This window comes from Heterodontus francisci, chromosome 6 (genome assembly GCF_036365525.1).
Source record: "Heterodontus francisci isolate sHetFra1 chromosome 6, sHetFra1.hap1, whole genome shotgun sequence".
NCBI lineage: Eukaryota > Metazoa > Chordata > Chondrichthyes > Heterodontiformes > Heterodontidae > Heterodontus > Heterodontus francisci.
The window spans coordinates 83,538,006-83,563,334 of NC_090376.1; the positions used below are offsets into that span (position 1 = coordinate 83,538,006).

General features: G+C 43.0%; 1 protein-coding gene across 2 annotated transcripts in view; it reads right to left on the bottom strand.

Moving 5' to 3' along the window:
• The window catches only part of LOC137370985 (NADPH oxidase 4), a 265,074-nt gene that overhangs the window by 120,151 nt on the left and 119,594 nt on the right, over window positions 1-25,329 (bottom strand). For both annotated transcript variants that reach the window (XM_068032888.1, XM_068032887.1), the window contains exons 10-11: window positions 22,788-22,952; window positions 16,014-16,076 (exon numbers count right to left, since the gene is read on the bottom strand). In XM_068032888.1, coding sequence (XP_067888989.1) covers window positions 16,014-16,076; window positions 22,788-22,952 — 228 coding nt within the window. The remainder of the gene's footprint in view (window positions 1-16,013; window positions 16,077-22,787; window positions 22,953-25,329) is intronic.

The following is a 25,329-nucleotide window of genomic DNA, read 5'->3' on the forward strand; positions in this document are numbered from 1 at the left end:
TTTCAAGGCACCAGTCAGGAAGAGGACTCCAGTTTTAAAGCATCAGTCAGGCAGAGGACTCTTCTGATCAGTCATCAGTGAATGCAAGGCTAGCAGCCCTTTAAATTTGGCGCTGCCACCTGCCATGGTGTCACCTAACGCCACATTACCGCCTCGCTTCCCACCTCTACACTTCAACTGGATGGCCCCCATGTCTCCCCTGAGTGAATTGTCTAGCCGCTGTGAGATCACGTGCGGCTGGCCTCTGAACGCCTGAGTGAAAGTGGCAACCACTTCCAGTGCAGCCTTGTCGCAAAATCCAACCCAATATTTCAGTATGGATGGGGTGTAGGGGCAGATATTAACAGAAATGATTGGCTGCAACCTTAAAGGCCAAGAACCTGAACTTGTCAATTTACAGAGCAGTTAAGTCAAACACTGTTAAACTAAGGATTCAGTTGCCATTTTTATATGTTCACAATTATACAGTTAACATTCCACTGGGATGTGAAGTGGAAGTAGCCTACTAACATACTTGTTTTAATTTTGAATTGATTGTTTCCTTCATGAATAGAGGTATTTATGCTGGTTAAGAATTCCTATTCCCCAGTGCACTTGAAACATTGAGGAACAACTGAATATTTATAACGATTCTGGTCTTGCTTAGAACTGAAAAACAGCTTCCTAAAGCACATCGATTTCTAATTCCAAGCATCTCAACTTGATTATAATGGCCACATTTCCTTGTTTTTTTCAGCATTACAATGGTGCAATTACAATGCAATGCCAATTTTTTATATATAGCACAGAAGATCAAGGAAATTAAGGCATGTGTGATTTCTGCAGGCTTTTACACAATGCCCAAATTTCCTCAATATTTTATGCCCATTCAGAGAAACCTTTATCAAAATTCTCTACCCTTCATTAATACAACATTTTATTCAACCAAGCAAAAGACCCGCTCACAAAAGTTTTGAGTGAGCTGTAAATTTATGCCCAAACGTTAATGCAGAAGAGCACAAGTCAAAATTCTGGTATTTTATTGTAATTTTCTTAAACAATTATTTTTCTGATATTTAGGTAAACTTTTAGGATGCACCCGCCAAGTATTAATTGCTTTGTTAACGGAAATTAACTTGTGTCCCCCAGCACTCTTCTAATGGTTTAAACTCGGGGTTTCTCAAATTGTGGTGCACATACCCCTGGAATACGGGAGACATCTCTGGGGGGTACGTGGGAGAGATTGTCTAATGGTGTACTTAATATCTAAGGCAAACAATAAACCATTCTTTTCCTTTTTTTTAAGTCATTACTTTTTTCATTGCATGTGTAAAGGAATATATAGTTACAAAGCTTCCTGGTAGATGTTTGCTCTGCCTGTTGTATTTTTCCCAAATGCTCGGGCATGCAGCGTGAACCACGGATGGGCTGGCGGCTTTGGTGCAGTGGGGGAGCAGTTTCCTGTGCCATTTGATCATCAGTGACCCCTCAGCCTGCTCTTTGAGCTTCCTAGCATGTGTTGGAGGTCTCCTTGGAGGACTCATCCTCTCCCAATCTATTTGGAGGTGGCAGCATCATCCGAAACGTCTGGGAGGAGGGGATCATCACCAGCACTTACCTGACCTTTTGTCTGGAGAGACGAGACAAGCAGCCAGCAGTTTCCTGCAAGCGCGGGACTCCTGGTTGGAGCTGGATTTGCGGTGTCTGGAGGAGCAGGAGGTCAACTGCTCCATACAGCTCAACCGCCAACCAGAAGCACTGTGTCTCCAAGTTGGCCCTTCCGGGCTATGAGAGTGTGTTGTCTGTCCCCATGGCGAGTCTCTACACCCCAAGTGGAGCCTGATTCCTCCGGGATCCTGCTGCCGCTGATCAGCGCAAAGGAGCCAGGAGATGTCAGCAAGGCTAGACCATGTGAGGCAAGGTGGGAGACTCTGCTGAAAAATTCACCAACTTAGGTAAGAAATTCAGTGTTTTCATACATTTTTTTAAAATAATTTAATTCGCAATATCCCTAAATCAGAAAATCTACACATTATTTAACAGTCCATTAATAAAATATATCATTTACAGTTTATATAAATGTGATTATAATTGGTACCAACATTTAAAGGGGTATTGTATTAATGAAACAGGTTTATCTGATTTGTGCGCAGATACAACACAACACAATAACCTGAATACCAAATTCAACAAAAGCTTGCATTCAAATAGTGTCTTTAACGTGAAGAGAAACATTTCAAGGGACTTCACAAACGGAAGTTGGCAGGAAAAGGAATGTGAACCGTGGAGGGAGAGATTAGTACGGTATGAACCAAAACCTGGCCAAAAAAATGTGTTTTGATAAGACTTTTAAAGGAGCAAAGACTGGTGGACATGCAGAGGAGGTTAGAGGGAGATCGAATCCAATGAGTGGAAAACAGCTTGCGACTCAAACAATCACTCCAAACATTGTGCGCCTCTTCTTGTACAAACCACTTCAGTCTTTACATTAATGCCAACTAGTATCATTAAGCCAGTAAAATAAAAGCAAAATACTGCGGACGCTGGAAATCTGAAATAAAAACAAGAAATGCTGGAAATACTCAGCAGGTCTGGCAGCATCTGTGGAGAGAGAAGCAGAGTTAACGTTTCGGGTCACTGAGCCAAACGTTAACTCTGCTTCTCTCTCCACAGATGCTGCCAGACCTGCTGAGTATTTCCATCATTTCTTGTTTTTATATCATTAAGCCATTGTATATGTGTATTATAATTTGTACATTTTGTACAATTCTTGAGCATTCAAGGCGTTAAAATACTAAACCAGTATGCTGGTTGGGTTATGTGAGCAGCTGGTTGGTATTGAAGCAAATATGTAATAAGTAAAGTTTGGGAACCTCTGGTTTAAACTATTAAGGCAATTTCTGAAACAGCACGTCCCTTTGGCTATTCGCAATAGGCAGAGTACTGACCGTACTCAACCAGCCTGTACTTGCAAAACTCAGAACACAATGTCAAACGTTCGCTGTGATTCCACGATTAGACAGCACTTACTGAACAATCCTAAGCGTGCTAAGAATTACACGAACAACCATTTAAGATTATCATAAAAGCAAAATACTGCGGATGCTGGAAATCTGAAACAAAAACAAGAAATGCTGGATTCACTCAGCAGGTCTGGCAGCATCTGTGGAAAGAGAAGCAGAGTTAACGTTTCGGGTCAGTGACCGAAGAAGGGTCACTGACCCGAAACGTTAACTCTGCTTCTCTTTCCACAGATGCTGCCAGACCTGCTGAGTGAATCCAGCATTTCTTGTTATTTAAGATTATCAGTCGGGCTCACAATGTGGCTTACTTATACTTTCTAGAAGCTTCATACAAAGGGACCTGTCCTCTGCAGGCAAAAAGAACATATCTAGGTGTTGCGCCTTTTCTGAATTAAACTAAGTGTGGGGGGCAATAGTTCCCTGATGTATTCTCCATGGCAACACCTCGAACAATCAGAGTCGACTTGCCAATCTATCAGTACCTTTTTCTCATGCAGTATAAATTGTTGCTCCTTTTGAAATTTAGTATCCTTACATCAGTCCTGATGAGTGCAAGATGAAAAGCTTCGACAGCATGTCTCTTTTTTCTAATTCTACAAGCAATAAATAAGTTAACAACTTAAATTTATATAGCACCATTTAACATAGTCATGCAAGAAGGCACATTTAGTTGGGCAGTTGGAACCAGAAAGCAATTTTTCATGTGGGTATCAGGAATCAAAGAGAAATTTTAGGAGTTGGAGGTAATTAGTTTAAATTGCTATCTGGGACATCCCTCATGTACCATGTGGCTATGGAGTTAGGTCTTGCCAGGGAGATGCCTTTTAGGTCAGGTTCTTTTTGGGTGCTTGCTGACGTAGACAGTCAGTTGGCTGTTGATTTTGAAACCAGCTGGGCTCAGGAGCAAAGAGGTCATCAGAAACCAGGGGTAATTCTGTTTTGAGACAGGCCCATGCTCAAGCTGGGAAGTCCAGATTTTGCAGCTGTTAGAAAACTGGAGGTTTTGCCTAGCCGGATGCTAGAGGGAGAATCCCCTGGAAATCTGATACCTCAGAAGACAGCTGAGAAATTAAGAAACTCAAAGTGAAATTCTAAAAGCTATTGTATACTTCAGATTGGTCCCAGGAGAAGTGAAGAAATCACCAAGGTCCTGTATTGTATAGGGGAACTCTTGAGGTGGAAGTAGCAGGCAGACAGGGAGTGTTCTGTTGAAATTTAAAGTTTAAAGTATTTGTCTTCATGTTCTGTTAAGATTTTAAGTTTAAGATCTGTGTTTCCAAGTTGTCATGTTAAGTTGGTAGTTTTTTGCTTTGCTTAACTCTTGTACAGTGAAGTATTTTTTGTTTAAAATGTGAAATCTTGTGTAATTCTTTCAGTAATAACTGGGAATTTGACTTTCTCTTTTTAAAAGTTATTGGTCCCTAACGGAATCGTAACACATGCACCTGCCCTTTTCACCAGTTTGTCTATGTCCTCCTGAAGTCTGTTACTATCTTCCTCACTTTTTACTATATTTCAGAGTTCTGTGGTATCGCAAACTTTGAAATTATGCTCTGTATACCCAAGTCCAGGTCATTAATATACACCAAAAAAGCAGTGATCCCAACGCTGACCTCTGGGGATACCACTGCAACACTTCCTCCAGTATGAAAAATAACCATTCATTACTACCTCTGCTTTCTGTCCCTTAGCCAATTATGTATCCAGACAACCACTGTCCATTTAATTCCATGGGCTTCAATTTAAGTAACAAGATCATTTCGTGGTATTTTATCGAAAACCCTTTGAAATGCCAAATACACATCGACCACACTGCCCTCATCAACCTTTTCTGTTACTTCATCAAAGAATGCAATCAAGATAGCTAAACATGATTTGCCTTTGACAATTCCATACTGGCTTTCATAATTAATGCATATTTTTCCAAGTGCCAATTAATTTTGTCCTGGTTTATTGTCTCTAAAACTTTCTCCACCACCGTTAGTTTGACTGGCCTGAGGTTGCTGGTTTTATCTATCTCCCTCTTTTTGAACATTTGCAAACCTCCAGCCCACTGGCACCATTTCTATATCTAAGGAGGAATGGAAGATTGTTGCCAGAGCTTCCACTATCTCCACCCTTACATCGCTTAGCCACCAAGAATGTATCCCATCTGGACTTGGTGACGTTGCTGCTTTGTGCGCTGCCAACCATTTAGTTTAGCTTAGTTTTAGTTTAGAGATACAGCACTGAAACAGGCCCTTCGGCCCACCGAGTCTGTGCCGACCATCAACCACCCATTTATACTAATCCTACACTAATTCCATATTCTCTACCACATCCCCACCATTCTCCTACCACCTACCTACACTAGGGGCAATTTACAATGGAGAGCCAACTGTGCAACAGCCCCAACAAACAAATTTCTCTGCAGCACCTGTGGAAGAGCCTGTCACTCCAGAATTGGCCTTTATAGCCACTCCAGGCGCTGCTTCACAAACCACTGACCACCTCCAGGCGCGTATCCATTGTCTCTCGAGATAAGGAGGCCCAAAAGAAAAAAAAAAGAAGACACTAATTCCATATTCTCTACCACATCCCCACCATTCTCCTACCACCTACCTACACTAGGGGCAATTTACAATGGCCAATTTACCTATCAACCTGCAAGTCTTTGGAGGTGGGAGGAAACTGGAGCACCCGGCGGAAACCCACGCAGATACAGGGAGAACTTGCAAACTCCGCACAGGCAGTACCCAGAACTGAACCTGGGTCGCTGGAGCTGTGAGGCTGCGGTGCTAACCACTGCGCGACTGTGCTGCCCGCTGCAACATTCTTTTGACTACTATTTATACTTTAATATTTATAAGTTTAAAAAAGACTTTTGGGTTCCTTTTTATATTACCCACTAATCTATTCTCATACACTCTCTCTTGTGCTCTTTTTAAAGTTCTCCTCTGCACTTTCTGTATTCAGCTTAGTTTTCTACTGATATTTATCATAATCCTCCTTTTTATGTTTCATTTTAATCTCTGTATCTTTAGTTACCGACAGAGCTTTAGCTTTGGATGCCCTTCCTTTCCCCATTGTGGGAATGTATACACAAACTATCTCCCCTTTGAAGGACTTCCATCGCTCACTTACGGTTTTACCTACCAACCTTTGATTCCAATCCACCTGGGCCAGATCCCTTTTCAACTCGCTGAAATTAGCCCTCCTCTAGTTGAGTATTTTCATGTGATTCTTCCTTGCTCTTTTCCATAATGACTTTAAACCTAAGGATATTGTAGCCATTGTTTCCCAAATGCTTCCCCACTTTCCTCAAAATTGTTTTAAACTGTCAAAAATGTAAGAATATTAAAAGCAAAAATTAAATGCTACAAATTGGACAGTGGAGATTATACAATGTACAATATAGTTATTCAGCTTATTAGAGCTATAAAATGATGAAGGTATATCTCTTAATGCGTTTCAGATTCAACCATGCTATCGTAATGAAGATCTCCTCCTCACAAATATAGACTTTCTTAACTATTCCATTTTGTGGGCACCCATTATATCAAATCTCTGCTTACACCCAGTCTGTTCTGGTGATGTATATTACAGGGAATTGCAACATTGTGGTTATGTTGCTGTATTACTAATCTAGAGGCTTGGATTAATGATACAGAGACATGAGTTCAAATCCCATCAAGGCAGCCCAGGAATTTAAATTCAATTAAATAAATCTGGAATAAAAAAATGCATGGGATTATCAAATTGTTGTAAAAACCAATCTGATTCGTTAATGTCCTTCATGGAAGGAAATGTGCTGTCCTTACTCAGTGTGGTCGATATGTGATTCCATACCCACAGCAATATGGTTGACTCTTACCTGCCCTTGGAAATGGCCTAGCAAGTCACTCCGTTGTATCAAACTGCTACGAAAAATTATAATAAAATAAAACTGGACTGACAACCCGGCATCAACTCAGGCACAGTAAACCCTGCAAAGTCAGCCTACTTACACATGGACATAGCTGCCAGACTGAGCCTGTGGCAGGTCATGAGAAAACCAACATGAAGGAACAACTTACTTGATCTTGTCCTCACCAATCTACCTATCGCAAATGCAACTGTCCAGGACAGCACTTGTAGGAGTGACCACCGTGCAGTCTTTGTGGAGACGACCTTCTGTCTTCTTACTAAGGGAGCTCCCAACATGTTATTTGGCACTACCACAATGCTAAATGGCATAGATTCAGAACAAATCTAGAAGCTCAAAACTTGGCATCCATGAGATGCTGTGGACCATCAGCAACAGCAGCAGAATTGTGCATCACCACAATCTGTATCTCATAGCCTGACATATCCATCACTCTACCACTACCATCAACCCAGGGAATTAACCCTGGTTCAATGAGGCCTGTTGAAGAGCATGCCAGGAGCACCAGCAGGCACACTTAAAAATGAGGTGCCAACCTGGTGAATCTACAACCCAGGACTACATGCATACCAAGCAGCAGGCTATAGACAGAGCTAGGTGGTTCCATAATTGAAAGATCAGATCAAAGATCTGCAGTCCTGCCACATCCGGTCATGAATGGTGGTGGACAATTAAACAACCAACAGGAGGAGCAGGTTGTATAAACATCTCCATCCTTAAAGATGACGGTGCCCAGCATGTGAGTGCAAAAGACAAGGCTAAACCGTTTGCGACCATCTTCAGTCAGAAGTGCCAAATGAATGATCTATCCTGGCCTCCTCCTGAGGTCCCACCATCAAATCCAATCCAGCCAATTACTGCCCCATCAATTTACTCACAATCTTCAGTAAAGTGATGGAATGTGTCGTCGACAGTGCTATCAAGCAGCACTTACTCACTTATAGCCTGCTCACTGATACGCAGTTTGCATTACACTAGGGCCACTTGGCTCCAGACCTCATTGGAGGCTTGGTCCATAGATGGAGAAAAAAGAGCTGAATTCCAGAGGTGAGGTGGAGTGACTGCCCTTGACATCAAGGCAGCATTCAACTAAGTGTGGCATCAAGGAGTCCTTGTAAAATTGCAGTCAATGCAAAACGGGGCGAAAACTCTCCACTGTCTGGAGTCATACCAGCACAAAGAAAGATGGTTGTGGTTGGAGGCCAATCATCTCAGCTGAGTACATTGCTGCAGGAGTTCCTCAGAGCAGTGTCCTAAAGCTAACCATCTCCAACAGCTTTATCAATGATATTCCCTCCATCATAAGGTCAGAAATGGAGATATTAATTGCACAGTGTTCAGTTTCATTCACAACTCCTCAGACAATGAAGTGGTCTGTGCCCGCATGCAGTAAGACCTGGACAACATTCAGGCTTGGGCTGATAAGTGGCAAGTAACATGTGCCACAAGTGCCAGGCATTGACCATCCCACAAGAGTCTAATCACTTTCCCTGGACATTCAACAGTATTGTTATTGCCAAATTCCCTACCACCAATATTCCAGAGGTCACCACTGACCAAGAACTGAACAAGTCCAACCACATAAATACTGTGGTTACAACAGCAGGTCATAGGTTGGGTATTCTGTGGCGAGGAACTCACCTCCTGACTCCCCAAAGCTTGTCCACCATTTATAAGGCACAAGTCAGGTGTATGAAGAAACACTTTCTACTTGCCTGGATGAGTGCAGCACTAACAATACTCAAGAAGCTCAACATCATTCAGGACAAAGTAGCCCACTTGATCCATCCACCACCTTAAACATTAACTCTCTCCACCGCCAGCATACAGTGACTGCGATGTAGAAGATCTACACGATGCACTGCAGGAACTCGCCAAGGCCTCTTCATCAGCACCTCCCAAACATGTGGCATCGAGAAAGACAAGGGCAGCAGATGCAAGGGAACATAACCACCTGCAAGTCACACACCATTTTGGCTTGGAAGTACATTGCCATTCCTTCATCATCACCTAGTCAAAATTCTGGAACGCCCTACATAACCTCACGGTGGGAGTACCTTCCCTGCACAGACTGCAGTGGGTGAAGGAGGCGACTCACCACCACCTTCTCAGGGCAATTAGAGATGGACAATAAATGCTGGCCTTGACAGTGATGCCCACATCCCGTGAATGAATATAATTGGGCTCTAAGCCCTGCAGTGGCTACATTCAGTTGCCTGGAGGTTACTAAACTGGGATAAGCTTGTACTGCCAGTAGTTGCATTCTAAATGGGAGCACAATGTGGACCAAAGCTTCTTCTGAGGAGAACTAGCATATGCAAAGCCATATACTTTCACTGTTGCTCCTATATACTTGTCATGCTAAGCCCCCACCTGCTAAGAATGAAGCACATCAATTTTGTCATGAACATTGATTTTTAACTGTTTTTGGAGCAAGGAAATGACGCGTTAAACAGATCAGCTGTGGCTGGAAAAAAACATTTACATACTAACAGACATCGAAGTTGAGGAAGCGCATTCCAGGGCCTGCTAAGGAGGATACAATCCACAGGACTGGTTAGACCAGCTGGTCAAATGACTACCTGGCTGTTCCATAGTTTCCTTTTGAACTGGCCACAGAGAGTTTGAAGGCAGAAAGTTTGTTTTGCTCCTGAACTGAGAAGATCTCTCCTGTCTGCTCCCATCTCTTTCTCACAAGCCTCAAAATCCACTGAAGACACATGAACCCCAAGAGAGAAAAAATCTCCTGCAGTGAATAAGGTTTAAGAAGAATACTGGGCCCCAACGAAAAGCAAGATCTACCTACAATCAAGGACCATAAAACTCTTCAGATATTGCCTCAAACTTTTCACTTTATTTTTTTTCTGCCCTTTTTTGTTTCTATTTGCATGTGTGTTTCGCATATGCATGCTAGCGTGGGTGCGTCATGTATCCGTAGGCGTTAACCGAATTAGAGTTTAAGTTCAAGTTTAATAAATTTCAATTTCTCTTCTTTAAACCTAAGAAAGCCTGTTTGTGCTGGTTTCTTTGCCTTATAATTGGAAAGCGTTGAACAAGGATTCACCAAGGGGGAGCTAAAAGAACAGTGTGTTTAAAATTAAACCCTGTTACAGTAAGACCAGGTGAAGGCTGAGAGGGATTCCTAGACACCTTTCTCACCTGGTCGTAACAGAAATTTGCGTGCTAGCATCTGGGATTGATCCACAAACTGAGAAATTGGAAGTGGGAAGCCAAATGGTGCCCAATCAAAAAAGAGCAAGATTTCAATACAGGTTTTTTTGTGGTTGTGTGTGATTGAATACTAACATGTCTGCAACTGAAGTTAGTAGCTGTCCAAGCCAGGGTGAAGTAACTTGGGATAAGTTAAAAGCACTGTCTCTGGAGGAGTTGAGGAAAATGGCTGATCACTGTAGGTGGCAAGACTAGGAAGTCTAAACTCCTAAGGTGAGTGGCCAACCATTTTTCCATGGAATCTAAAGGAGCAGTAGCAGTGTTAGAAGTAAACACAGATAGGGTACTGCTAGCAAAGATACAATTGGAACAAAGGAAACTTGAATTAGAAGACAAGGAAAGAGAAAGGGAAAGACAGGGAAAATACAGAGAGAGGCAGGAGAGGGAGAAAGAAAGAGCCTTCCAGAAGGAACATGAAGAAAAAGAAAGACAGGAGAAGGAACGAGAGAGAGAGGAGAGAAAGAATATTCTGGAAGGAATGCAAAGAAAGAGAGCTGAAGTGGTTTGAATTAAGTTGGGGGCAACAGACTAACCCCAGTGAAAGCATGGCCAATATGGAGAAGCATAATTCAGGGCTGGATACAGAATTAGTAAAACTAGCTCAATTAACTCCAAAATTCAATGAGGAAGATGTAGAAGATTTTTGTGTCCTTTGAGAAACTGGCAAGGCAGCTAAAATGACCAGCTGAGACCTGGCCTCTTTTACTGTAAAGCCCATGAGGTTTATCCCCTGTTGCCAGATGAGAGTTCATCAACTTATGAACTGACAAAAAGTGCTAACTGAAGGAGCATAATAATTAGCCTATCGCCAAAAGTTTAGAACCCTCAAGAAGCAAGCTAATCAAACTTATCTGGAGTTTGAAGGAAGTAAGCAGTTGGCTTTTGACCAGTGGCTGAGAGCTCTTAAAGTACAGCTCAGCTATGAGAATCTCAGAGAAGTAATTCTGTTGGAAGAATTTAAACACTCTCTCCCACTTTCCATAAAGACCCATGTAGAGGAGCAGTGGGTTCAAAGAGCCCAGCAAGCTGATGAGTTTGCTTTAATTTATAAGTCGGTTTCCCAGGGGAGAACCTTTCCTAGTCACCCCCACAAATCTGAAAAGGACAAAGGGTGGGAAGGTGATAGGAGCCCAAGCAGTCCTGGGAGAGAAAGGAAAGCAGGAGACACAGGGGGCCCTTCTCCAGCCAAAAAGGAAGATACTGTGAACAAGAGTGAGACCCAGAGACCTGTGTGCTGCCATTGTAATAAAACAGGGCATTTAAAAGCTGACTGCTGGAAACTAAAGGGAAAACCCGTAGGGCACACCCGCTCGGTGAAGAAAGGAGCCTGATGGAAAGCACAGCAGAACAAGCTGTGGTTTTAACTGCAGTAAGAGTGAGACCCAGGAAGCTTACTACTGCAAGTGCAGGAAAAGTTAATAGGATTCCTGAAGGTTATCAGGGTTTTGTGTCTGAAGGGAAAGTAACCCCATATTCCTCGAGTGGGGCAAGCAAGCCCATAGTAATTCTAAGGGACACAGGGACCACTAGATCCCTTTTACTGGGAAAAGGCTTGATCTTTCTCCCAGAGAGTGCAGTGAACACCAGAATGGTGGTGAATGGTATTGGTGGGCAGTGTATGCCTGTACCTGTACATCGAGTGCACCTGGAGTGCGACCTAGTTTCTGGACTGGTAACTGTAGGGATTGTCCCTAGTTTGCCTGTGGATGGGGTTGACCTGCTCCTAGGTAATGATCTGGCGGGGGTTAAGGTGGTAGCCCCCTCTGTAGTGAAAGACCCTACAAGGTCAGAGAGACAGGGCAGTGGCAGGAAACGAACCCCTGCAGTTTTCCTGAATATGCTGTGGATCCTGCCATGATCAAATCAGGAGAGGGGCCCCTTGACACCTGTCTCACCTGGTCTTAGCATACTGCACCATAGATTGCCGTTCTCTCCATCTTTGCGGTAATACTGTAAAAATAATTTTTACGCATGTTGTATGACACATCGCTGCACATTTGGAAGGCTGATGTTCAATAACATTAAAATCCAATTATCGTCTCTTTCAGGTTTTTGATAGAATAAAGGAATGCAGTGATGTTCTGCAGATACTGTTCCCTAAAAATATTCAGGATAAAACAATTTTCCAATTACATGAAAACTTTTAAAAAGATTGTCAGTGGCTGTTAATTTAAAGAGAAATTTTGATAGCACTACCCAGTGAGAGGATAAATAGAAACACTTAGGTGCAATTCTGCTGCCACTTTTACATTAGTATGAAGTGATTGCAGATGTGCCTCAACAAAAAAGTGGAAGTATAACTCCAAGTTAGGTCCCCATTTGACTGTGGAGTACACACAAGCTAAGAGGTGACAGACCCAGCTAGTCTAACTGTACGACATGTGAAGCAAATGATTGGACCTTCTGGGGACTTTGAAAAATGAGTTTATAATCTTTACAAAGTTAACAAAACGTATAATCTCTTGCATGTCCTTCTAATAATACAAATTAGCCACAAGGGAGACAGAGATCCGTGTGTGCATTCAATATAATGCCAAAGGGAAAAGGCAAAGACGAGCGGCAAAATTTTCCCAGTTGGGTTGCAATCCCGCCATCAGAGCCAATTATGGGTCAGGTACCCAGCGGTCGTGATTTTCCCAGAGGCGACAAACTAAGAAGCCATCTCTGAGAGCCCCATCCAATGAAGGACGGCAATGGGATCAGTGAAGCGAGAGGCCCAATAGGACGGCCCGCAGCAATGGCTGGCAGTCCCAGCGGGAGAGGTGGGTGATGCTGAGGCAAGCAAAAAATTGTGAGGGCACCTCAAAATAGAGGCGCTCTCTGCAGCATTGGGAAAAATTTAAAGAAACATGGTGGCCACAGTTGCAAGGCCACAATTGTAAAGGGAGAGAGGATGGCTGGTGGTTGAAGCTGGTGCCCATTGGATCCCAACAGGTCCATGCCGGGTGATTGAGAGGAAGGAGCGGGAGGTTGCCTCCAGTTAATTGCCAGGCTCCAGCCTCAGCAGGGAGGTCCATCTGCCAGCAGGAAGATCCCAGCAGCACCATCACCTGTCCCCCAATTTGCCCATTACTGGACCTAATTTGCTACCCACTGCTCCCAGGCGGGTAGCCTCTGCTGAATTAACCCCGCCTATGGCAAGATAGCTTGGAGGCAAGAACATGCCAGGTGGCTGATCCAATGAGATATTTTACAGCTGTGCTCCCAGACCTGCCTCCTAACCCACTTTCACAGGACCTGGAAAATTCAGCCCAAGGATATCTAGAACGACAGCAGTATTTTGTTGAAAGCTATTTTGTTGCGTTAGAAATTTCAGTTTCCGAGACAAAAATGGTGAATAAAATTTTATCAAAAGATAGTGATTCAATTGCTTCAACTGTTTTTCACTATTGGTAGGTTCTTCTGACTGATCATCCAAGATTGGTTGACTTCATAAGTTCTTGATAATTATTCACGCGCAGATTCACTCGTGTTCTCTTTCTACCCATCTCCCCACAACACCCCCGACATTGTCTCTCATAAATGCTTGTCTCACTCATTTTTGTCATTCTTTTTCTCTCATTCTTTCTTTCAGTTCCTTTTTCCTGCACGTATTCATCCCCACTTTCATCTCTCCTCTCATACCTACTTTCCCCTATCTCTCGGTTACTGGCAGCAGTTCTTCATCTCAAACCTGACACTTCAGCTAACACAATCACATTTCCTGTTACAGAAGTCAGTAGCGTATTCCATGTTTGTGCTTGTGATGTTGATGTGAGCTGGTTTATTAGTTAAGAACAAAATATGTACAGCATGCTAAAATATAATATAATGGCTAAAATTAGTTTATATTGTGTCTATTGAAATATATATCGATGAGTTGAGTCAGAATGGGAAGAAAACTGTCAGCTTTATTGTGGCTGCCATTTTTTTATTGAGATGCCGTGTGTAAAGAAAACGTCCAATGAGCACACTTCAACCACAAAAGAGCTATTTGCAGCTTGTGAAATGCCAGTTGGCCACCCTTGTTTCATGCAAATGGCAAAAAGAGGCAACACTCCCTTTGGGTACTTTACGATAGGCAGTGAATTTCTTGTCAATTAGCTCCTTATAGAAAAGGACTCAAGATGAATATCTCGAGGTTGGATTGAAGACTATCGGGTATAGAGGGAATTATTGATAGCAGTGACAAGTAGTTCAATAACTATTTTAGCATCAAAATTCCATGACACCATTTGCAGTGCAGTGAAACAGTCATTCCACCAACTGCTTTGATGAGATCATGGCCCCACCCGACTCCTGGGAATGGTCACTTAAATACTATTTATAGGCATTGGTGCCTGTAGTGACAGGGTGTGGCCTACCAATGGCCCAGAGACATCCTTAAGTTATGCCAGAATGTAAGCAGGGCAGGCAGAAAACCTGCCTTCCCCTCCCATCAAATCTCCTTCCCTTTTCTGAATATGGCAGAAGCCCAGCAGAGTTGGTAGATGCAGTGCATGGCTGCTTCTTGAATCCGTGTGTCAAAGAAGCCATGATAAGTAATGCTCATCTTAAGCTGGTATTCAGGAAAATCCCAAATAATGTATAAGGGCAACACAGTGGTGCAGTGGTTAGCACCGCAGCCTCACAGCTCCAGGGACCCGGGTTCGATTCTGGGTACTGCCTGTGCGGAGTTTGCAAGTTCTCCCTGTGACCGCATGGGTTTTCGCCGGGTGCTCTGGTTTCCTCCCACAGCCAAAGACTTGCAGGTTGGTAGGTAAATTGGCCATTGTAAATTGCCCCTAGTGTAGGTAGGGAATATGGGATTAGTGCAGGGTTAGTATAAATGGGTGGTTGTTGGTCGGCACAGACTCGGTGGGCCAAAGGGCCTGTTTCAGTGCTGTATCTCTAAATTTAAAAAAATGGAAATTATAGGACACCTGTTGGAAAACGACAATAGAATGGTAAAGGTTAACACAAATATGGGAGTCTGAAATATCCAAGACCTCGTCAACATCTAGATAAAAGTAGCAAGATCCAAGATTTGAAAAAAATTGTGGCAGCAGGAACATGACTGGCAAGAAAATACAATAGAAAAATGTTGCTGCCTTTTTCGATCAAAATGTGTTTCTTAAAACAAGATCAACTCAGCATCAGGCATGATAATACTGTTGTACTTTGGCAAACTATAGATATACACTTGGGCATTTCCATGCAGAACTCTTGATATGCAATAACATGAGATAGAATTTCTATGGGGATTCTTCCAATCTCCTGCTGTACCTTCAGCTGAACCCCTGCAGAAATGCCCATGTACAGCTTTTCCCCCAAGGTTTCTACAAAAGTTACAGCAGGAGATCACCAGCGGATATTTTGTAGACTATAAAGGCCTTCTTTTTCACAATATACCTTTATAATTCTGCTCAACTACCAGTATGTTATTTAAAAGATGAAAATCTTAAATTGAACTAAATGTTCCCCTTCACTATTTAGCCTTGTTTCCATACATGCAAAGCTTTCAAAATTAATATTTAATTTTATTTTCCCACAGTAAATGGTGTCAAAACATCACAACTATTTATTAACAAAGAGACATATGATTAAGTTTACAGGCTCCAAAAATGCTTCAGATCAGCAGAATTTGTTTCTAATTTAATCTTAGCCCAGTCACACATCAGTCTTGGAACTGATGTTAGTTTAGGGAGCCAAACACTGATTTAATTTAGAACATCCTCAATACTCCTGCCAAGTTTTCACCACGGGCATGCAGTTTGTAATCAAAATACTCTAGTTCCTAATTTCTGCAAAACAAGATTTGTGTGGTCTGTAAGCGATACGAATCTTTAGCTTTGTAAATGTATGAATCTTCCTTAATGTCTTGCTTTGAAAAGCATAACAAGAATGATCGGACTTACCGATGTGAGAGTAAAGGGATGGCTCTCAAATGCTGAGACGCTTGGACATTGCAGAACAATATACTAAATGAAATGTGGGGAGAGAAGGGAGAAAGGAATTAGTGAATCCAAAAATAGTTATATTATGGTTATTAGGAACATAAAAACAGGATTAGGCCATTCAGTCACTCGAGCATGTTCCACCATTCAACTAGATCATCGCTGATCTGCATCCTAATTCCATTCACCCACCTTGGTTCCGTAACCCTTAACACCCTTGCCTAACAAAATCTATCAAGTCCAACTTTGACACTTTGAACTGACCTGGCTTCAACAACTATTCAGGGAAGAGTGTTGCAGATTTCCACTACTCTTTGTGTAAAGAAGTACTTCTTATATCACCCATGAACGATGGCGGCTGGAGTCACTGTGGTGCATCTGTGAGGCAGAGAACTATGTGGACAGCACATTTAGGGAGGTGTTCACACCACAGGTTCAGAGCATGCAGGCAGATAGGGAATGGGTGACCGCCAGGCAGTCTAAGAGAACCAGGAAGGTACTGCAGGAGTCCCCTGAAATGATCTCACCTGCTAATCAATTTTCCATTTTGGATACTGGCGAGGGTGATGGTTCCTCAGAGGAGTGCAGTCAGAGCCCAGTTTGTGGCACCACAGGTGGCTCAGCTGCACAGGAGGGGAGGAAGAAGAGTGGAAGTGCAGTAGTGATGGCAGATTCGTTAGTTAGGGCGTTTCTGCAGCCGTAGATGGGACTCCAGGATGGTGTGTTGCCTCCCTGGTGCCACGGTCAAGGACGTCACAGAATGGGTACAGGACATTCTTCTGGGGGAGGATGAACAGCCAGAGGTCATGGTCCACGTTGGCACCAATGACAGAGGTAAGAAGGGGGATGAAGACCTGAAAGCAGACTTTAGGGAGCAAGGAAGGAGATTAAAAAGCAGGACCTCAAAAGCAGTAATCTCAGGATTATTCCCAGTCCCAAGTAAGAGTAAGCATAGGAATAGGAGAATTGAGTGATTGAACACGTGGCTGGAAATCTTGTGTAGGTGGGAGGGCATCAGAATTCTGAGACACTGGGACCAGTTCTGGGGCAGATGGGACCTGTACAAGATGTAAGGGCTGCATCTCAGCAGGACTGGGACTAATATGCTCGCAGGGAGATTTGCTAGTGCTGTTGGGGCAGGTTTAAACTAGATTGGCAGGGAGATGGGAACCTGAGAGGGAGCTCAGATTAGAGGGAAGCAAAACCGGTAACTTGTGAGGGGTGTGGGAGCCAGGACCAAATATTAGAGAGGAAAACCAAGGTGCACAGAATACTGGGGAGATAGATAGCACTAGAGTAGGGAATATCAAGTTATTAGGTGGGGTCAGAGTAAGGGAAAAAGTAATAAAGTCTAAATCAGGGTTAATGTGCTTGTATGTGAATGCACGGAGTGTGATTAATAAGACTGGTGAGGTACAGGCACAGATTACCATGTGGAAATATGATTGTGGCTATAACAGATACCTGGCTCAAAGAAGGGCAGGACTGGGTGTTAAATATTCCTAGATACAAGGTGTTGAGGAAAGATAAGAAAGGGAGGAGTGGTTGTATTGATTAAGGAGAGCATTGCAGTGCTGGAGAAAGAGGATGTCCCAGAGGGGTTGAGGACAGAATCAATTTGGCTAGAGCTAAGGAACAAAAAAGGTGCAGTTACATTTCTCGGTGTTGTCTATAGGCCACCAACTAGTGGGAAGTACGTGGAGGAACAAATTTGCAAGGAAATTACAGAGAGGTGCAAAAATTATAGGGTAGTTATAATGGAGGATTTTAATTATTCAAACATAGACTGGGATAGTAGTAATGTAAAGGGCAGTGCGGGGCAAGAGTTCCTAGAATTTGTTCAGGAAAATTTGCTACAGCAGTATGTTGCTTGTCCAACGAGAAAGGAGGCACTGCTAGACCTGGTTCTTGGGAATGAGTTGGGCCAAGTGGATCAAGTATCAGTAGGAAAGGATTTAAGGGATAATGATCATTGTATCATAAGGTTTAGGCTGATTATGAAAAAGGACAAAGAGCAATCCAGAGTAAGAATAATTAACTGGGGGAAGGCCAACTTCAATGGCGTAACAATGGAGCTGGGACAAATAAATTGGAGTCAAAGGTTGGCAGGAAAACTGAACAATGGACTACCTTCAAAGAAGAGATAGCGCAGGCAGAGTCAAGATATGTTCCCTCGAAGGGGAAAGGTAGGGCAAACAAATCCAGAGCTCCCTGGATGACAAAAGAGGTAGAGATTAAGATAAAGAAGAAAAAGTTTGCTTATCACAGACGCCAGGTAGAAAATACTATTGAGAACCAGGCTGAATATAGAAGGTCCAGAGGGGAAGTGAAAAAGCAAATAAAAGAAGCAAAGAGAGAGCATGAAAAGAGACTGGCAGCTAACATTAAAGGAAATACCAGAGTTTTCTATAGACCTATAAATAGTAAAAGGGTGGTAAAAGGAGGAGTGGGGCCGATTAGGGACCATAAAGAGGATTTACACATGGAGGCAGAGGGCATAGCTGAGGTAGTAAATGAATACTTTGCATCTTTACCAAGGAACAAAATGCAACCCAGGCAATGGTGAAAGAGGAGGTAATTCAGACACCAGAGGCATTTAAAATTGATAAAGCTGATGTATTAGATAGGCTGTTTGTATTCAAAGTGGTTAAAGCACCAGGACCGGATGAGATGCATCCAAGGATACTGACGGAAGTGAGAGTGGAAATCGCAGAAGCACTGGCCTAAATTTTCAGTCTTCTTTAGACTCGGAGGCAGTGCCAGAGGAATGGAGAATTGCAAACATTACTTCCTTGTTGAAAAAAGGGTGTAAAGATAACGCCAGCAACTACAGGCCGGTCAGTTGAACTTCGGTGGTGGGGAAACTTCTAGAAAATATAATTCGGGACAAAATTAATTGTCACATAGACAAATGTGGGCTAATTAAGGAAAGCTAGCTTGGATTTCTTAAAGGAAAATCATGTTTAACTAATTTTCTGGAGTTTTTTGAGGAGGTAACAGAGAGGGTTGATGAGGGCAATGTAGTTGATGTGGTGTGGTGCAAACCCTCCTGCGGTGGGGGGGGGGGAGGCTCTGGTTTTTTTCAGGCTAGCTTGCTAAAATGGAGGTGTCTCAGCTGTTCTCAAGTGTTCGCTGCTGTTATAATAGGCTTTTTTAGGGTTTTCCCCTTTGCTTGAGAAATTCACTTTGGTTTTTTTCAGGCTTGGTTGCCTTACTGGAGTGTCCCAGTTCTTGAGAGTTCCCTGCTGTTTAAATAGGCTTCTTAAGGGTTTTCCCTTTCCATTGAGAATTTTAGTTCGTTTTTTTCAAGCTTGCTTGCCTTAATGGAGTATCCTGCTGTGTTCGGGGATTTCCCGTGCGTTTCGACAGTTCGCATGCTTGTCAGGGGCTTCCCGCTCTTTGCCCTCACATTCAGCACGAGTGAAGGATTGTTTTTACCCCCATTTTCTTTCCCTTCGAGCATGATGCCTTCAGAAAATTACTTTGTTTTCAAAGAGCTTTTAACTCACTAGATAGCTGGATTCTATTTGCAGGTGTGGACGCTTCTATTGCAGCTCCACAGTCTCTTCTGTAGCTAAGTAGTTTTCTTACTGTTCCGGGTTAGTATTTCTCTTCAAATTTCTTTGTTGTTCCCCTGGTGTTTCTTGTTAAGGTAATGAGATCTTCAAATTCTCCTGGTTGCTTTCACTGTTGCCACCTTGTTGCATTGTTGGGTTTGTATTAGTAGCATTAGGGCATTCTAGAGAAAGTTGTAGTCTCCGGTAACAATTCTTTATTATTTAGTTACTATATAAACTCTCCGCACGCTACCTAAGTGAGCGTCCTTGGTGCTGCTAAACCTTCTTCTTTCACGCCTATCTCATGTGACTGTTACATCATCGCTCGTAAAGTGGGAGGGGTCTCTCTCAGTGTCTCGGTTATTACCCCTTTACATCCTTATATTAACTATCCTACAACAAATTACAACAACTTATGTTAATATTGTACCTTTAACATAATAAAACATCCTAAGGCACTTCACAGGAGCTTTACAAAATAAAATGACACCGAGCCACAAGAGGAGTTATTCAGTCAGATGACCAAAAGCTTGGTCAAAGAGGTCAGTTTTAAGGAGTGTCTTGAAGGAGGAAAGCGAGCTGAAGAGGCGGAGAGGTGTAGGGAGAGTACTCCAGAGCTTAGGACCGAAGCAACCAATGGAAACACAATTAAAATCGGGATGCTCAAAAGGCCAGAATTAGAGCAGCACAGATATCTTGGAGGATTGTGCGGCTGGAGGAGATTACAGAGATAGGGAGGGGCAGGGCTATGGAGGGATTTGAGAACAAGAATGAGAATTTTAAAATCAAGACATTGCTTGACTGTGAGCCAGTGCAGGTCAGCAAGCATAGGGGTGATAGGGGAAAGGGACTTGGTGTGAGTTAAGAGGCAAGCAGCAGAGTATTTGACCTCAAATTTACAGAGGGTAGAATATGGGAAAACAAGTAAAACAAGGAGACCTCCCTGCAGGCTTGTGGAGGGGCCTCCTCCTTGGGCAATCTGTGGCCCAAATAGGGCCCCCGCCTGGAAATAGCCCACCTACGTTAACCCCTCTCCCCTGCTCTCAATTCCCATCCTTTACCCCGCCCTCGATGGGGCCTGCCGGTCTGGCCCCGGTGATCCCACCTCACTTACCTTGGGTCCAGGCCTGGATGCAAGGCGTCTTGAAGTATCGGCAGTGGCCACCATTCCCAGTGGCGCTGCTGATACTACACAGCTGCGGCCTTCTGATTGGCCAGCAGCTCCTGGAGGCAGGATCCCTGTCTTTAAAGGGACGGAGACCCCGGCACCAGGCACATAAGTGTCTTTGCGCCGTTAGATCGCACCGGGTAGGCTCTGCAGGGCTGAAGTGGGGCTCCCCTTGCCTTTTTGGCCCAGCACCAGGAGCCTCGCGGCGTGATAAAATCTAAACCCCATTGTGCAAGAATGTCCTTTTTCTCTCATATCCCGTAAGACTCTGGCTTTGGTCCTCTGATAATGGCAGATATGATATTGTCTGACCTCTCAAATATCACTCAAATATCAGAAATAAGAGCAGAGGGTAGACCACATGGCCCTCAAAACAGCTCCACCATTTAATACGATCATGGCTGATCTTTGACCTCAGCTCCACCTTTCTGCCCAACCTCCATATTCCTTGTTCCGAAGAAGGGTCACTGACCCGAAACGTTAACTCTGCTTCTCTTTCCACAGATGCTGCCAGACCTGCTGAGTGGTTCCAGCATTTCTTGGTTTTCACTCCATATTCCTTGATTCCCTTGGAGTCCAAAAATCTATTTGTCTCAGCCTTGAATATACTCAACAACTGAGCATCCACAGCCCTCTGGCATACAGAATTCCAAAGACTCACAATCCTAATTTCAGTCCTAAGTGACCATATCATGCTTCCTAGTTCTAGACTCTCCAGACAGGGGAAACAGCCTCTCAGCATCCACCCTGACAAACGCTCTCAGAATTTTGTATGTTTCAATGAGATCACCTCTCATTCTTCTAAATTCCAGAAAGTATAGGCCCATTCTACTCAATCTTTCCTCCAAGTACAGCCCCTCATCCCAGGAATTAATCTAGTGAACCTTCATTGCACCACCTCTAAGGCACGTATATTCTTCCTTTGGTACGGAGACCAAACTGTACATAGTACTCCAGGTGTAGTCTCACCAAGGCCTCCTACAATAGCAGCAGTGATCCTAACTCTTGTATTCCAACCTCCTTGTAATAAAGGCCAACATATCATTTGCCTTCATAATTGCTTGCTGTACCTGCATGTTAATTTTCTGTGTTTCTTGCAAAAGGACACCTAAATTCCTCTGGACACCAACATTTAATACTTTCTCACCATTTAAAATATGTTCTGTTTATCTGTCCTTCCTACCAAAGTGAATAACATACTTCCACACATTATACTCCATCTGCCACTTTTTTGCCCACTCACTTAACCTGTTTATATCTATTTGTAGACTCTCTGGGGGAGAAATTTGTTCACATAGTGTTGCTTCTAGCAGCACTACACAGACTTACCTCGATTCACCAGGCCAAGCAGCTTCAATATTACGAAAGAACACTGTGCGGGCCACACAGGTAGAGGCCTGCAGCCGTGCCGGCACACAGGAAATCAACGCAAGTCTGCATAGGGCCATTAGAAGCAGTGCTGCACGAACAAATTTCTCCCCCTTTGTCTCCAGCTCATAGCTTGCTGTCCCACCTAGCTTTGTATCATGAGAAAATTTGGATACATTGCACTCAGTCCCTTCATCTAAGTTATTAATATAAATTGTAGCTTTCCAGTGCCAATGACATTGCCAGGTGTGTTGTTCCAAACAGGTTTATTCCTGCCCTGTGGGAAAGCTGTGCAGTGCATATTTTAGGGAATTGAAGGAGCATTAGTTTTCCTTATTGTCTACTATTTATTTGAGTGCAACCTCCTGGCAAGTCAAAATCATATATGTTCCTCTCTATTATTTAATAACAGAGCATGATAAACTGACTAAACTCAGAAGGGAGTGGGGCACGTAGCCAAAGGAGCTCATACTCACACACCAAAACAATTCAATGGAAGGTAATATATTCTTTTGAAAGTCATTAGAAATTGTGACCTTTAATATTTCAGTAAATCTACAATGATAAATTTATTTTTTTCCCTAATCAGTTTAATAATGACAAGTATATGTTAATACAGGCTAACTCTTTATTTGAACTTACCTGACCAGGCCTTGCTCTAAAGTTTTCTTTCACCATTCGTATCTCTATCACATCACAGGGATGAGAATTCACAGAGACAATGGTGACTGGTTTGTTGCTCCGAATGTATCTGTACAGCCTTTCTGCACAATAAAGACATAGAGGTCCAGACACCCAAAGCCATGTCTTAAAAGGAAAGAAAAAAATTTCTGTTAGAAAATGACAGATCTCTATTCTAAATAGAATCTGTTTTTATGTCAAACTGGTGAAACTGATTATTGCTTAAAATATTCCACACATTTGCTTCATGAAGAACAATTAAGCCACATAGGAAGGATGGTTCCTCTCATAATTCTAGTATTAGTTTGAGCTACAAAATCTACAACACTTCTGCAACAAATGGATAGTTATGACCCTCAGGAGAAATCTGAGCAAGGTTGAAGACTGGACATACAGTAAAAGGAAAGTACCTAAACTTCAATTTTTAACAGCACAACGGTGATATTATTCTTCAGGCCCTCAAAAATTAACGATTAGGTCTTTTTGCTACTATGACAGTCCAATAAGTGCCCTTTTTGCTCTCTCTAGAAGCAAGAAATTTAAAAAACGCAAGTCTGCACTAGAAGCATTGCTGCACAAACAAATTTCTCCCCCTTTGTCTCCAGCTCATAGCTTGCTGTCCCAACACAACACGACAATCAACATAGCCAACTGAATGTTCACCAGAGGAAGTCTTGATCAAGCTGTGCATTCTGAGCACTACAGTTCATTCTAGATGGCCATTACTGTGTCATCGGGCATACCACCATGTTTCCTCTACCGCCCCATGCACTGCATGGAAAGCTGTGAACTTATTTATTTATTTAGAGATACAGCACTGAAACAGGCCCTTCGGCCCACCAAGTCGGTGCCAACCAACAACCACCCATTTATACTAATCCTACAGTAATCCCATATTCCCTACCACATCCCCACCATTCTCCTACCACCTACCTACACTAGGGGCAATTTACAATGGCCAATTTACCTATCAACCTAGGGCGGCACAGTGGCGCAGTGGTTAGCACCGCAGCCTCACAGCTCCAGGGACCCGGGTTCGATTCCGGGTACTGCCTGTGTGGAGTTTGCAAGTTCTCCCTGTGTCTGCGTGGGTTTTCTCCGGGTGCTCCGGTTTCCTCCCACAAGCCAAAAGACTTGCAGGTTGATAGGTAAATTGGCCATTATAAATTGTCACTAGTATAGGTAGGTGGTAGGGAAATATAGGGACAGGTGGGGATGTTTGGTAGGAATATGGGATTAGCGTAGGATTAGTATAAATGGGTGGCTGATGTTCGGCACAGACTTGGTGGGCCGAAGGGCCTGTTTCAGTGCTGTATCTCTAATCTAATCTAATCTAAGTCTTTGGCTCTGGGAGGAAACAGGAGTACCCGGCAGAAACCCACGCAGTCACAGGGAGAACTTGCAAACTCCGCACAGGCAGTACCCAGAACTGAACCCAGGTCGCTGGAGCGGTGCTAACCACTGCACCACCCTGAACTGTGCATCCCTTTTGCTTTGTGACTGGAACCCCCTTGCACCAGTTACAGCTCCATATGTTGCATGGTAGAGCATGTTTCCACCAATTTCTGCCTCTTTTGACCTGGATGACATGACTGTTTCAGTTCCATGACTGTTAAATTTTTGACTTGTCACTTGTGCAACTCAGTATCCCAGATACTCACTATAAATTTGGGTATGTTGTAGCCAACTATTCTGTTTGGGGGCATCAAAATAGTTCAAGTAAGCAGATTGAGTATTTACCTTTATGGGAGTTGACTCTTACTGCCCTATATCTACTTGTCTAATAGTGTGACGTGGTGGGGTCTAACAATAAAACCTGCTTGTGATTTAGACTAGATTTCTGACTTGGGTATGTGCATTTCTTCACTCTTTTTGAAGATGAACTGAATTAACCCTGGGAGATGAGCTTGATTCATATTACTAAACAACTTTATTTTGAAGTGGAGCAACAGAATAACCCTAATGATCAGAGTCACTTGGGTTTAATCCATACCAATGTATCTTCATATAATGACACAAAAAGAAACTAACCTAACTGCAATGCTACCCCACTGTGATAGATCATCACACTTAAATAAAATAACCCCTCTGCATTCTGTCCGACAGTGTAAGATAGAACCTGCTCACCTCCCATCTTTTGCTGACTTTTGCTTTGTGCCTATCTGTGTTAGGGTCATATTTCTGAAAACCCTTCCGCCTTTTTGATGTCTGTGTCTGTCTGCTTAAACCCCACTTCACAAACAGACAGAAATCATAGCGTTTTCCAACACAATGGGTGAGATAGGTTTTCCGAATTACCTAGACATACTAGCATTTATTGTTTAGTCAATGGAAAAAACAACTGCCACGCAGTATATTAATCATCCCTTCTCTGACTGCCCATGAGAATATACTTTGCTTTTAAAAACCTAACATGAAAAAAACTATTTTTCCAAATCCTTTGTGGGGAGAAATGATCACAAAATCCAGAAAGGTTACAGGAAAATATCTAATAGAAGGGTTA